Source organism: Dama dama, chromosome 23, assembly GCF_033118175.1.
Source record: "Dama dama isolate Ldn47 chromosome 23, ASM3311817v1, whole genome shotgun sequence".
NCBI classification, from domain to species: Eukaryota; Metazoa; Chordata; class Mammalia; order Artiodactyla; family Cervidae; genus Dama; species Dama dama.
This window is the reverse complement of record NC_083703.1, coordinates 76,679,178-76,694,425: the sequence shown is the minus strand read 5'-3', so window position 1 is coordinate 76,694,425 and position 15,248 is coordinate 76,679,178. Positions and strand designations below refer to the sequence as shown.

At 53.8% G+C, this 15,248-nt stretch overlaps 1 protein-coding gene across 1 annotated transcript in view; it reads left to right on the top strand.

Annotated features, from left to right (window-relative positions):
• Positions 1-2,120, top strand: part of PREX1 (phosphatidylinositol-3,4,5-trisphosphate dependent Rac exchange factor 1) — a 174,944-nt gene extending 172,824 nt beyond the window's left edge. The window contains exon 40 of the mRNA XM_061127442.1: positions 412-2,120. Coding sequence (XP_060983425.1) covers positions 412-454 — 43 coding nt within the window. The 3' untranslated portion in view covers positions 455-2,120. The remainder of the gene's footprint in view (positions 1-411) is intronic.
• Positions 2,121-15,248: the final 13,128 nt, after the last annotated feature.

The window sequence follows — 15,248 nt, the reverse complement described above, 5'->3', positions numbered from 1 at the left end:
AGGCAGGTCTGCACGTGCTACAGGGAGAAGCCCCCAAGATACATTAAATGAAAAACTCCAGGGGCAGAGTGCTGGGTCTGCTTGGCCACCAGTAGTGTGGAAAAATGCACAGACACCCACACATGTAATCACATAGCCACACGCGTATCTTGACACGCAAACGGGTGCACGTGTTTGCGTCTGTATTTGTAAACCCCTTGCCGGTCTGGAGGGAGCAAGACTGCTGAGGGGCGGGGACTGGACTGCTGGAGGAGAGTGTGGGCGACCTCAATAATTTTTCACTCTGCATCTTTTTACACCTGCTGAGTTTTGCTTTCTGGGCATGACTGCACGTTCACATGAATCACATGTTGCTACGATAATAATAACAGGCCTTGGCTGCCCCTCATCCTCTTCACCTCCATCCACCAGGCTCTACCGCCTCTGCCAGCCGCCGGTGGACGGAGACCTCTAAACGCCGAGGTGCCTGGTGCCCGGCTGCATCCTCTGGAGCCGGGATTTGCAAGGACACAGGGGGCCACGCGGCCTTCTCCAGAGCTGGCCCGAGGCCTCCGCTCCGCCTGCCTCGAGATCTGCCCGGCCTCCTCCATCACGTCACCTCCTGGGAGGATAAACGGTGCCCCCACTCGTGGATGAGCTGGCGATTGGCCCTGGGCCGGCATGTTCTCCACACTTCTGCCAGAAGCCAGAGGGCGTCCTGGGGACCCACAGAACTGCTGGGTGCCTCCAGGGCCTGCGCTCCTGTCCCAAAGTCCCCAGGACACAGGGGAGACGTCAGAGGCGCCGCAGCTGGAGGTCCGTGTCCCCAACTCCCTCGGGATGACTCAACCTGCACTTTGGAAACCCCTGGTTTCCTTTAAGTCCACATTCCAGGTGACCACACGTGTCTCTTCCTCACCTTAGCTTCCAGATCCCCCTCTAACCCTGTACTAACCTCCCCAATGGACTCAGAAAAGCCAGACCTCTGCCAGGAAAGGCAGAGGGACAGGGCACAACACTTATTACCAAGAGGACGGTTGAAAGCCACCCTGGCTTACTCTATCAACGCCATTGGAACTGGAGCCATCAGCCCAGGGCACAAGATTTGCCCCAACTTTATTTATATGGCGTGAACTCTCTATGGTTTATTTTGGGGTTTTTATGTTGTCGTTGGTTGTGTTGAGATTTCCGCCTCCCGCCCCCCAGGTTGTGTGAGTATATATTTGCGTTTTAAATTTCTAAGAAAGCTATATTGTCTAACAGGGGACCAACATAAAGTAGTATTGACAACTTTTCCCAGTTTTACTAAAAAAAGAAAAAAAAAAAACTAAATTATTGAAAATGAAAGAAATGTCAGTATTTCATCTTTTTTTAGTATTAGGGTCTTAAGATATTGCTTACAGATATCAACTAGGGTTCCTTTCCCCACCCACCCTCAGTTCTCTAGCCGTTGGCCTGTATTAGGGTGAATTATTTTGTTTTTTGAATGACTGGCTCCAAGGGTTTCAGAGGTGGCTGGGCCAGGCCTGCGGGCTGGAGGGGGTTGAACCATCCACTGGAGAGGCAGTCCCACACCAGTGTGTGTCCTCGGTGGTAGAGGGGCTGCTGAGATATCCTGAGAGGTGGCTTCTGTAATTTATTTTTTAATGTTAATCCAGAGCAAGGCAGCAGCAGGGCATTTGGGACTTCTCAGCCAGCCAGAGAGACCGGAAGCAACCCTGCCCACCTGGGCGCAGGAACCTACACAAGATCTACCCCCCTGTCCGGCCCCCTTCCCCCCAGAGTTTGTCCCCTCCACCTCCTGTCGCCAGCAGGGAAATGTCTTTCCAGCCCTGGCTGATGGGTGAGATCAGGTGTAGGTTTCCCTCTGTCCTGCAGGCTTGAAGCTGCACCAACATCTTGGCTCCCTGCATCCCCAGGAGTCGCCTTCCCTCTCTTGCCACCCTGCATCAGATTGCAAGAGGTGAGCTTGTTGCTGGACAGAGGTGGCCTGATACAAATGAGGACCCCATGGCAGAAAGGGAGAGGGTTCCCTGCGGGCACGGGTGTTGTGCACTGGTTTACTTTACAATGTACAGATCTTCTCATTCAATTCATGATAGATTTTTTTATTATTATTAAAAGTTGGTTTATAATGCAAAGATCCTAATCTGTGGTGGTTTCCTTCGGGGCTGAACCTGGTGGCCTGGGGGTGATTGGGCCTGCACGTGTCATAGGCGGAGTGAGCAACTGCTGTGAAGATGGCACGGAGGCCGGTTCCATCGGTACCATGAGTTGCCACACTGAACCTCAGTTTCCTCCTAAAATGAGGGCAGTATGTGTATATTCCCTGCGGGGGAGTGATGAGGACTACCCGAGATCGCGCGGTGGGTCTGCATCTCAGATGCGCCAAGAAAATCACTGTCTTAATGTATGTGTTATTTCGCCTTTGTTTTGGGTTCTGAGTACTCATTTCAGTGTGGTGGTGGAAAAATTGGAAAAATGTGACTATTTCTCCAGGCATTCCCTTGCCTCCTGCTGGTGTCATGCCAGGACTCCCTGTCTCAGGTGTGCCCAAGGATCAGGGTGGTCTGAGTGATGGGCCATCCGGGTGGTCTAAGGGATGAGCCATCCATCACCGCAACCGGCAAGGTCCATTCGGTCCGGAATCCCACGGGAGTGGAGTTCCAAGTGCTCAACACGTGGTTGGCTGGTTCCTGGCCAATCAGAATTCACGCTGGCCACACACGGGCCAATCAGAACAGAGCCATGCAGACATGGTACCCGCACACGGGGTCCTGTGGTCTAGGTCCCAAGGCTGTCCGCGGGTTCTCACCCGCCCAGGCTCTGAGCCATCTTTATGAAGCTGCCTGGGTCTGTCTGCCCAGCCAGAGAAATCTAATCCTCAGGCCTGAATTGTCTGCCCTTGCCTTTCTCCATCTCCCTCCCTCCTCCCTACCCTGTTCCTTCCCTCCCTATCGCTCTTTCTTCCCTTCTTTCCCACACTTTGGAAAACACTGATGTCTATGAAGGGCTTCTTTGAGGGTGCCTTCTTCTGGAAGCCCTCACTCTCATGGGTGTGCTTGGGCCTCCCCTGAGTCCTGCCGTTTTGGACCAGAGCCCCTTCTCTTTTCATCTCTTTTCCTTCCAAACTAACTCTCCGAGCTTATTCTCTCCAGACCCAGGCTCTGGGTCCCTCCTGGAGAAAGAGCCTTGTGTCTTTCAATTACAGGTTTCAAAAGACTCAATAACGTAATAGATGAGAGTAGATCCTGGTGGGATTTGGGGCACAGTGATGGACTGATTACTTGAATTATCTGAAGCCTGTATTTGGATCCCAGGAAAATCACTCTAAGGGGAGAGCCATCACCTTGATATATATTTGGGGTCAACAGGGAGGATTTGCTGCCTTCCTCCAGGCAGACACTTACAGGAAGCAGAAGTGTCCTGTTCTGCACCCAGAGGGCCTGCAGTGAGATGAGTGAGTTCTCCTGCAGTGATGGCCACGGGCAGCTTTGGTTTGGAACTGAGAATTAAGGTCTCTTCAGCCTTGAACAAGTCACATCCCTTCTCAGACAACAGAGCTGCATCAGCAAATGGGTGGAAGCCTGGGGCTGTTTCTTGCTCTGGAAGGCCTTTCTTGGTACAAAGTGGAGCATGAAGGCCTGCTGACAGAGAAGGGGTGTTTTGTAAATGACCAGACGTCTTGAACTGGCAGGCTGAAACTTGGAAACTGATGTGGTTTGTTTTTGTTTTCCTGATGTTTTCCTAATTTTGAATTAGACACTCAAGAACCAGCAGCTTTCACTTCCAAATCCTGAATCTGGGTTTCTTTTGAAAATTCAGATGCTCTGGTCCCAGTGGCCCTTGTGGGACCATGTGTCCTGCCTGGTCACATATCACCTGAAGCTGGGGCGTGGCCGCTGTCTTTGAGCAAAGTCAGTTTTCCATCTCCCATCCGGCCTAACACACTCCTTTACCTGATTGCTCATCTCCGGGATGGCCCTGCCTGGGCGAGCTTGGCCAGTGCTGGCCTCCTGAATCTCCAGATCTTCGGCTCTGGAGTTGCCATGGCGATGTTGGCTGAGGGAGGAGCTGGTGACCAAGAGTGGCTGCGCTGACCAACGAAGCATCGAGAGGTGGGTGAACCCCTGCAGCTGGTGAGTCTCTTGACCCCCGGTTCTCTGCTCCCCCTGCTTCTCAGTTTCTCCACTTGTCAAATGGAGCTGACTCGGATATGGTCCCTTGGTGTGGGCTGTGTCGGGGGCCACACAAAGCCACACACAAAGCCAAAGGTGGTATGGAGTGTGTTGACCACTCTGTGATTTTATCTAAATGTAACTGCTCATATATTTACCATTCTCCACCATCAGTGAAACACCCCAAGAGCCGGAGTCACATCCATGCTGTCTGTTCTGTCCCAGGCCTGGCCCAGTGCTGGGTGTCAGTGAACCACTGATAAACAACAAAAAAAGAAGGCTCATCACTGTCAGAGCCAGGAACCCACACCCTAGCTGCGTGTGGCCAAAGCATGTGCCTCTAACCACATGCTGTGCACCTGGCCTTGTTTTTGGACTGGGCTGGATTGTTGAGGACGGGGAGAGACCTGGGCTGAGACTTTTGAGGTCAGACGTCTTCAGACATCTATACCTGGCAGGCTGCTGTACTTGCTGAGTGACCATCTCTTAACAAGTCACCATCTCTCTTGGAGCCTCAGTTTTCCTTCTCTGAGAAATGGAGACATTTGCATCCTAATCTAACTTCCTGGGGATAAACGTGGTACCCCATCTGTCCAGCAGGTGGAGCCAGGGATCGTGTCCCGTCCAGAGCTTGTGGTTTCCAGGGCTTGAGTGTTGCCAGCTCCTGCCTGCCTGGCTTCCCACCCAAACACTTGCTCTGCGTGCACACCTTTGGGACGGAGGCAGCAGTGGCTGAGACTGTCTGCAATATGGGTCCTGTCCTCTGCCCTTCTGGTCTGGGCTCGGCCTGACTTGGTGTGGATATTTTCTCTTTTTCTTGGTCAAACTTTTTTTCCCGCCTTTATTTCTCCCTTTTTCTTGATTATTTTGGTCTCTTTCCCCTCGGTTTTCCTTCCTTCCTAGCTTCCCCCCCCCCCCCGCCCCCCGCCCGCTTTGTCCCATAATACATGTCTGTGAGCTAGACTGTTTATTTTTATATTCTTTTCTCTTATGCTTTTCCTCCTCTCCCGTCTTTCTTCCCTTGCAATTGGATGTGTGAGAAGGATGTAAACTGTAAAACAGATGTTCATGAGGGGGCTGTGATCAGGAACCTGAAATTATTAATAGTCACGCGCACTCCTCCCTGGCGGGGCGCCCTGACCTGCGTGGAGTCACTGACCACCAGGTGGCGCTGTGGGCCAGGGCGTCCTGGCCAAACCTCCGAGAACAACTGCAAGGGCTTCTCGTTTTAAGTCTCCAGGGTTTTGAAACTTTGAGGGGAGGCGGATCAGAAAGCCAAGCTGAAAGCGGCCCCTCTCTGGGCACTGGCAGCATCACCTGGAGGCCTGGGAGTGGACAGGAGAGGGCAGCTTGGGCAGAGCCCTGTCCTCTGTGCCTCAGTTCTGTCACCTGTCATTGGGAGAACTCAATTCCTCAGAAAGGACTTCTGATCTTCTGGTCAGCCTCTCCTAGACCTCTCTGAAGGACCAATAGCAACGTTCAAAATCTCTCACGTGTTGATCACTCAGCACCGATCGGTCACTTTGCGTAAAGGCGTCGTCTCCTGTAATTCGCATACCAGCCCTTTAAGATAGGTACTACGGAGGCCTGATTTTACAGAAGAGGGGATGGACTCAGATAGTTAAGTGACCTGCCTATGGTCACACAGCTCAGAAATACTGCTGAATCCAGGGCGGTGGTAGCAACATCGTGCGTTTAGCGTGTGGGAAGTACAGCGGTCACTGGATTTCAGAGACTCTCTGCCCAGGGGCCCCATGGGAGAATCTGGTAGGACCTGGCAGAAATGGGGGCAGGGGAGTGAAAGGGTGAAGAGCTCTTACTAACGAAAGGATGGTTATCGTGAGCAAGTAGGTGCTTTGCTGCCTTCCTGCCGTGAGGGGGCTGCCCCAGGGTCTTTGCACGTGTGACTCCCCCAGGTGGCCTCACGCTTCTCCCCCTCATTCAGGCTGCTCGAACATCACCACACCTACCATTCTTCCCTCTTACCCTCGCCCTCACCCTTTTCATTTTTCTCACCTGGCCGAAATCTGCCCTGTGTCTATTTGTTCCTTTTCTGTCTCCTGCCATTCAAGGGCAGGGATTCTTGTCCGTCTCATGTAGTAGGGACCCCAGGGCACTGGAGTGTGGTGGGAAGGGCCTTCTAATGACAGAGCAGCCTCCTGCGTCTCTGACGGTCTTCTCCCTCTGGGCATGAAGCTCCCAGAGGAGGGCATGTCTTCAGTGCTGGCTCTGGACTGCCCCCACCGTGTGTCCCAAAGGCTGGGCCTGTCGCCAAGGCGGAGGGAGACGAAACCTGCCTGAGGCCTGGCGGATTGGGAACGGCTGCAGACACTGGTGGCAGCCCTGCCTCGGGCACCTACTGTGTGCCAGTGCTGGGCTAATGGCACAGGGCCTGGTGCATAGCACTTGTGCACATGCTCAAGCCGCACGTGTCTGCTTGACTGGAATGAATCAGCGAATGAGTGGCTGAGACCGGGAGGACGGCTTAGCCCCGGGGACAAGAATTCTGATCACTGAACCTCATCCATTCCTGTGGTGCCTGGGGGAAGAGAACAGCTCTTCATCCGATATTACAGACGAGAAAACAGAGGCCAAGAGCGTGACGTGCCCAGCTTGAGTTCATGTAGCCTTAGGGTTTGAATCCAGAGGGACTGATTCCAGTGCCCCCAGCTCCTCCAACACCACCAAGGCCTCCTGGCGGAGCTGAACAGACAGCAGGGGTCTCTGATCTCTCGTCTCCCCCTGCCTCCCACCCTCAGTCTCACTGGACTGACGGTCGGCCGCCGGGGCCTTCTTTCTCTTCCTCAAACCCCCTGGTCTCATTCCTTGTTCTCACCACAGGAACTTTGCACTTGCTGCTTTCTCTGCCCAGAACCCTCTTCCCACTTGACTCTTCCATAGCTGCTTCCTTTCCATTATTCTGGTCTCAGTTGAAACCACCCCCTCTGAGAAGCCTTCCTGATTGAGTAAAAATAGCATCACTTATTGACTCCCTAACACAGCATGCTGTCTCCTTCTGCTGTGGTACAGATCCCATTCTGTATTTCATTTACTTTTGTATTTTTAAACTCATGTATTGTATGCTTCCCTGGTGGCTCAGAGGTGAAGAATCTGCATGCCAATGCAGGAGACCTGGGGTCGACCCCTGGGTTCTATCTCTGGGTTTGATCCCTGGGTCGGGAAGATCCCCTGGAGAAGGGAAATGGCAACCCACTCCAGTATTCTTGTCTGGGAAATCCCATGGACAGAGGAGCCTGGTGGGCTATAGTCTGTGGGGTTGTCAAGAGTCAGACATGACTTAGCAACTAAACAACCACTGCAACAATAACAAATTGTCTGTCTGCTCCAGTTAGACTGCAGGTTCTAGAGGGCAGGGGCGGGGCCTGCCTTCCTCATGGCTGTGTTGCAGCTTCTAGCATAGTGGCTGGCATATACTAGGTGCTCTGTCAATCCTTATTGACTCTGGCAGAATGAATCAGTGAAGGAAGTAGGATTCCAATGAATACACATCCCCCCACCCTCCCATGAGAGGTGCTGACGCTCGTTTAATCCTCAGGTTTTGGAAAGTCCACAGTTGTGTCTTTCTGCTGCCTGTGACGTCTGAGGCCGGACCAGCCTCCCTGGACGCCCTCTACTGTTTCCCTCACCGGTGATGGACAGCTGTGCCGTCACCCTCTCCGGGGCCTCAGGTCCCTTGCAGGAAACCAGGATGGAGCTGAGTGTCTGCACAGGAATGTTCTTCCGTCAGGCTGGGTCTGGTTTGGCAGAGGGGCATAACAGATGATGCAAAGCCACCTTGGGCTGAGGACCCCCACCAGAATGTTTCCCCCCCCAGCGCTCTGACACACAAGAGGTTTGCAGAAACCCATACAACCAGGTCTCATTTCACTGGGGTTTGCTTTATTGCACTTCACAGATACTGTGTTTTTTCAAAAATAGAAGGTCTGTGGCAACCCTACATGGCCAGATGATGGTTAGCACTCTTTAGCAATAGAGCATTTTTCAATTAAGGCGCGTGCATTTTTTTTTTTAAGACATAATGCTATTGCCCACTTAGTAGACCAAAGTATAGTGTAAACACCCTGCAATGCAGGATACCTGGCTTCGATCCCTGGGTTGGGAAGATCCCCTGGAGGAGGGCATGGCAACCCACTCCAATATTCTTGCCTGGAGAATCCCAGAGACTGGGGAGCCTGGTGGGCTGCCGTCTATGGGGTCGCACAGAGTTGGACACGACTAAAGTGACTTAGCAGCAGCAGCAGCTTATCCTCTCCAGTATCATTAAAAAAATATTTACTGAGGGCCTGCTGAGTGCCAGGCCCTGTTCTAGGCCCACCGTCCCACCAGTGAAGAGTTTGTGAAGTTCATTTTCTGCTGGAGGGAGACAGACAAAAAAGCCAATGGACACATGGGTATGTAATATGTCAGATGGCATAAAGGCCAGTAAGATCCATCAGGCAGGAGGGAGGGCAGGGATGGATGTGAAAACTATTTTAATAAATGCCCAGGGAAAACCTTGCTGGGGCGGACCCTTGAATAGAGATGTGAGGAGCAGAGGTAGCTGGTTCCAGGCAGAAGAAACAGCAGGTGTAAAGGTCCAGAGGTGGGAACTGCCCCCCTGGTGAGTTGTGGGAGGAGTGAGAAGGCCACTGGGCAGGGAGGCTGGTGAGGAGGATATGACGCCAGAGTGGGCAGGGACCAGGGCACGTAGGGGGCTGGTTGGCTCTGGGGTTCACAGCTGGAATCAGGGGAGCACTGGAGGGCTTCGGGCGAAGGACAGGCAGTTTTCTCACATGAAAACAGAGCCATCACAGCTCTGCCCTTCTGAGTGCTTTTAAAAGTAAGTCCAGCGCACTCTCCAGAATGGAAGTGGGATTATAACATTTTGTTTCTACAATATGTTGTGCTTTTCCTATTGTGTTTCATGAAACATGTAGCACGATTGTGACATATAATTACATTTCTGTCTATTCTCTGCAGCCGCCTCGCTGATGGACTCCAGAGCAGGGGAGCTCATGGGCTTTCCTGGCGACAAGGTAGTGACTAATGGGGGAACTGCAGGCACTCAGGCTGGTGGTGGAGGTGGGGAAGGGAAACTCTCCTGGAGTCCTGGGGTTACAATCCTGTGATACCAACAGGCTGGGAAGGACGCGGATCTCCTCCTTAGAGGTTAAGAAAATAGTAAGAGACGCCGTTCCAAACACCTGATACATGTCGCTCACATCTTCCCAGCAGCTCCCTTGGACTTTGCCCCATTATAAGGGCTGTAACTCATGCACCCGGATCTCAGGCTGATGAGACTGCAGCCCAGACTGGGGCCACCTCCCCACTGCGCTCCCTCCTGCAGTCTGTCTGGGGGCGCCCCATGCTCAGCTCAGGGGGTGAATTAAGGAGTCAGGGCTGTCTTCCGGGCTGTGTGACCTATGCAGTTCCGTAAGGATCTGTGCTCAGAAGAGCTCGTAATTAGCTTAAGGCTCTGCTGTCACAGCCTTCAAATTCGTAATAATTTTAAATAAAGGGCTCTAGATTTTTATTCTGCAGTGGGCCCTACAGATTAAGAAGGTGGTCTTGCCACCTTGCCATCATACAAGCCAACCTTAGGATCCAGCCCCTTTGCTTTGATTGGTGGATGTTAACTCACGTCTGACCAATAAGATGCAAGCATTGTGCTCTGGGGCCTTCTGGGAAAATCTCATCTCCCTGGAAAGAGACGGCGTCATGCAGAGTATTTATTTCCTCTCTGTGGCCCTTGCCTTCCTTTGAATCTTGAGCACTTGGATACTCCTGTCCACACCTCCTGCTACTACCCTGATCCAGATGATTATCGTTTACCGCAAATGTCCCGGGCTTCTCACTAGTCTCCCGGCTCCCACGCTCCCCCTACCGCCCCTCCCCACAACTGTAGTCAGAGAAATCCTATCAGATCCGTCAGGTCCTGTCCGTCCTCGCTCAGACCCTCCAGGAACTTCCCACCCCTCTCTGAGTGAAAGCCCCAGACCCCACACCCCCTGCAAGGCCGCTCTAGATCCCGGGCCGCGCGCTCCCGGACCTCCCGCCCTGCCTCTCTCTCCATCTTCACTCTGCCCCTGCCGCTCTGGCCTCAGTGCTCCTCAGGGAGGAATGAGCTGTTTGCACGAGCTGGGCCTTCGCATGAGCTCTTCCCCGGGAATCCCCGTGGCTCCCGCCCCTGCTCCTTCAGGTCCCCTTCACGAGTCAGGCCGAGCCGAGCGGAACAGGGATCCTGGACTGGGACCGCGATGACTCAGCGGAGCCCCTGCCAGCCGTGGCCCTCTTGCTCCAGGATTATCCTTGACTGGAGGTAAGGAGTGCACCTTCACCAGTTTCATCTCCTGTTATTGCAGCTCGATTCCTCGCACACGGATAGTGGTTGAGATTTGAGTTCAGGTTGCAGCTGGGGTGTGGTCTAGGGGCAGTAATGGGCAGTAACGGGCAGTAATGGGGAGGGGAGGCCGGGCGCTCCTCTACCTGAGTCCCTGTCGCAGCCTTCGGCCCTTGTCCCTTCCCACCCAGAAGTCCCGAGGGGCTCCGGTGAGGGGTCCGTTCCCACAAGCCCGTCCCCTCCTGGGCAGGCTTCAGCCAGCCTCTGCCCAGCACGCGGGGAGGGCACTGCCCCGGCCTCCCTGCTGTTTCCTTCCAGCACTTTTCAGGCCTAGGTTCCCAGGGCAGAGCCGCCCCGGCATCCCTCCCGTGGGGTCTGTCCCTGCTGCTCTGGCTTCAGCCTCCAGATCGTTCCACTTCCTTTAGCCGTGCCCCCTCTCTCCGTCAAAGCCTCCCCATCCTCTGCCCCCTCCTCTGGCCCTGCTGAGGGCCCCCGGGTAACGGGGAGCTGCCCCCAGTCAACTCCGTGCTTCCCCAGAGCCCCTGGGACTGTGGGGGTGACACATGATGGGGAGGGGGTTGGCTGTCCTGGGGACAGGACCCCGCAGACAGGCCGTGGGGAGGACAGCCAGCCCTGCGGGGGCCGCACAGACTGGCCGCTCTCCTTCCTGGCTTTTGGCCCAAACAGCTCCGAGGAAGAGAGCGCGGGTCGACCCTGGTGGGTGGGACTTGTCTCCGCTCTGATGCTGCAGGACGATGGAGCGGCAGGCTGCAGGGGAGAGGGCCTGCCAAGTCTGTGTCCTGTCCTCAGCCAGGCCAGACCAGGGTCCTGTGTGCAGAGCCTCAGCTGTGCAAGGGGGGGACCACCCTGCCTCCCTCCCCCATGAGCCCCTCCTCTGCTCCACGGGTCTGACTCAGGGGCAGCATCCAGTGTCTGACCCTGCCTCATGGGCACGAAGGAAATCCAACCTCTCTCCTCCCAGTTACCAGAGGAGTGGGATCCTGTCTGACACTGAACAGTCGATGTGATGTTCAGAGTTAACTGGACACCTAACAGGTGCTGGGCTCGGTTCCCACGTGCATGTCACCTCCTTGACTCCTCCCAGCAGATCCGTGAGGGGCGCTGTGATCGCCGTCCTCCTGCTGCGGAGATGGACGGGGGTGCTGGAGGGTTCACTCAGGGTCGTGGGGCTCCAGGACACAAGGGGTGGGGTTTGGGCACACGGCATCCTCACTGCCAACCCCCAGGCCTGCCTGCAGCTGGTGGAATGAGAGACGCTGCCCCTGAGCATGGGATCTGTCAGAGAGGGGACCCTCAGTGTGATTCCATCCTGGGGGGCTCCTGCTACATAAGAAATGAAGAAATGGTAAAACAGGGTTGTGAAAACCATGGGCTGGCTGAAATATTGACATGAACTAATGAACACCCATCTTATACTATTCACAGAATGAGAGCTGCATTGATTAAAAGCTACCGCACTGATTCCAGGTACGCTCAGACATGAGGACCAGGACAGACAGACAAGTGAAGACGCAGGCGATTCAGTGCTTGAACTTGGTGGCCTGACTTCCTGGGTTCAAACTCCTGGACAAGTGCCTTGGTTTCTGTGCCCCATCTGCTGCATGGGCTCACGGCAGCATGCTCCGCCCGGGGCTGGTGTGGGTCTTGGCTCACGAGCACAGGTAAAGCCTGTGATCCGCACCGGGTCACAGAACTGCCCAGGAGGCCGCGATGGCTATTTGGCAGCGTAGCCCACAGTTCCTCTTTGACTCAAGACAGCCTCATTTGAGGCAACTCCAAGAGTCTAAGGTTCAGGCCTTTTGTGGAGGTGAAGCCCGGGCCTGGGATAGGCCGGGGCCCTGGGGACTGGGGACAAAATGTGTTCATTTATTTTACAAAGAGGTGAGTTTATCTGCATTTTCCACCTGAATGCTCCAGGGAAACATTTGTGAGGATGCTGCTCCCAAAATAACCTGTGATTTCATTTGAGGAGCTAATTAGGCGGAATCAATGAGGTTTATTCAAAGGAGGGGTCCATTCCAGACCAAGAGGCATGGAGATTACAGGAGGAAGACTGCTTGGCTGAATGCAAAGTGGGTGAAGGGTTGTGTGACCACACAGCCTCTACCCCTGAGAATCATCTCCCTCCAGCCTCCAGAAACTGAGGATGCAGGCCTGAGCTGCTCCAACACTAGCACTTCCAGTGGACACCCTCTTCCCATGGCAGAGAGTGTAGAACACACGGCCCCTGGGTATCTGTACCCCACAGCCTGCCCCAGCCCTCAGGTCCCCTCCAGGACCCAGGGTGACGTTAGCAGGAACCGGAAATGAGTCAGAAGGGCCTTGGTTCAGATTCCACCTCTGCCACTTACTGGCTCTGTGGTCCTGGGTATATGCATGACCACTCTGAGCCTCAGTTTTCTCATCTGTAAAATGGGAATAAATAGAAGCATTTCCCTCCCAGGGTTAGTATGAGGCTTGAAGAAGTTCTGTTCAAGTGCGTACATAACAAGTCCCTGCCACATCATCCCTGCTCAGGGGATGCGGCTGTTACTGTTATTTCCTCCTTTGTAAAGTGGAGAAGAATACTTGCCACACCGATATTCGTCATACACACTATACACCTCGTACGACTGAGCACAGTGCCTGGGCCATGGGGGGAGCTCAGCAGATGGGGACGGCTCTCCCCTTGGGTTCCGGATCTGTCTGAACACTTGATACACAGTCAGGTGGGCTGGGTTATGCTGCCTAACAAGCAGTCTCCTGAGCTGAGAGGCCTGAAGCATCAAGGCTGATTTCTTGCTCAGACTGCAGGTCCCCAGAGGGTGGCTGGGAGCTGGGCTCAGCTTCCTCGTCGTGACCCTGGGTGAAGCGGTCTGCCCTCTCCGATGTCACCACAGACCTGGCAGAAGGAAGAGGAGGTGGGGAGGGGTCTTGCCCGGGCTGTTAATTTCCCCAGTCTTTGGGTGGCCTGGTCACTGTGCTCACCTCTCATTGGCCAGGAGGAGTCACGTGGCCACCGCCACAGGGGACCAGAAGTGCAGCCCTGTGTGTGCCCGGGGTAGGGATGGCACCGCTGTCTTCCAGAGATTCCTTGGGAACCAGAACTTGGTAACCGCCTCCAAGAGCATGACCTGCGGTAGAGAGCCCTGCTCCATCGGGGTGCTCGGTGAAGGGAGGGGGCCGCTTCCTTCTCCTCATTCATGACTCAGGTTTAACCTGCTCCATCGGGGCGCCCAGTGAAGGGAGTCGGGGGGCCTCTTCCTTCTCATTCATGACTCAGGTTTAACAATAGGCGCCTCGGTGGAGAACAGCATGGCCTGTAGCTAATTCTCTTTCAGATCTTCCCTCCTGGATAATCCCTTTGATACTGCAAAACTAACCAGTGAGGAGGTAAAAACAGGATTTGTTTGATTCTGCAGGAATCGTGCTTCTGTCTCCATGTCATTTCCCAAAGAGAAATGTTTGCTGCAGAAAGAGCTTCCGTCTTAATTACAGTGATTAATAAATAGTAGCCTCACTCGTGGATGTGTATGTGTGTGTGTGTGTAACTTTCACAAGACTTCTAAGCTGGCACAATGCCACCCTCCCCCAACCCGATCAATGCCCCCTACCCTCAGAGGCCCGATTAAACAAACAAGATCCCCGAGAGCAGAATCGGTGAAGAAGCACTGTGTTGATGTTCCTTATTCTTCCTCCCTTTGGACAGTGACTCTCCAGCTCCACTCTGCACACTGGACACTCTGCCAGCTTGGGCATAGAAAATTCCAGACAAAGACAGTTCAGCCTGGCTCAGGATTTCCCTGGTGCTCCTGCCTGGCCCCACAGTACTCCTGAATTTCAAGCCCCCCATGGAAGTGCAGATAAGGGGTGCTGTCTCTGGCCTCTTGCGTCATCCTTCACATCCTGCGTCCCCCTCTGCTTGGCATCGCCCATTCCTCAGGCCAGGCGCCTGGGCCCAAGGGGCTGTTCTCAGAGGCCCGTGTTGCCGTGGGAAAGGGGCCTGCCAAGTAGGTCTTAGCTCCTCCACCTGGGGCCTCCCTGACCCCCTTGTCTAAGGAAGCTCCTGTCTCCTATGGAGTCTCTTCTTGTTCCATCAGACTGGACTATTTTCTTCATGGGGTTTATTAGATCTGTGATCCTGCTCATGAGATTATTGACTATCTCCTCCCACTTGAAAGCCAGCTCTGTGAGGGCGGAACAGTAGCTGGCCCAAGGCTGGGATTCCAGGTCATAGCACAGCCTCTACCACCTAGGATGCACTTAATAAGTTTTCACTGAGTGAGTGCAGGAAAGAAGGAATGAATAAAAGAGTGAAAAAATGAGTGAATGAATAAAAGCTCATCCTGGTAGTATAAGTAGACTCAGCTCCAAACTTACCAGTCCCATGTCTCTTTTCTTTCAATGCTTGCCACATCTGAGACCTAATGAAGAACTCATTTGTGCTAATAAATACGTATTAGTTCTTTCAAGATGAGATATGCATATTTTAATGAGGACTGTCTAGAGGCTCCGGTTTTTAATCCAGGGAAGTTACCCCACTAATGAGAATGTGAAGTGATGATGATGAGGGGATGTGGATATTTAGGGCATGGAGGCTGGGAAGACACATCAAATCACAGAACTGACCAGGCCTCCTAGATGCAGTGTGGGATGGAGGGGGATCTCTGCAGTGGGACTCAGCAAGGACCAGAGCTCGTTTCCGTTTAGCCTGTGGTCTGACTTCCTTGGCCTAAACATTCCTACATGTA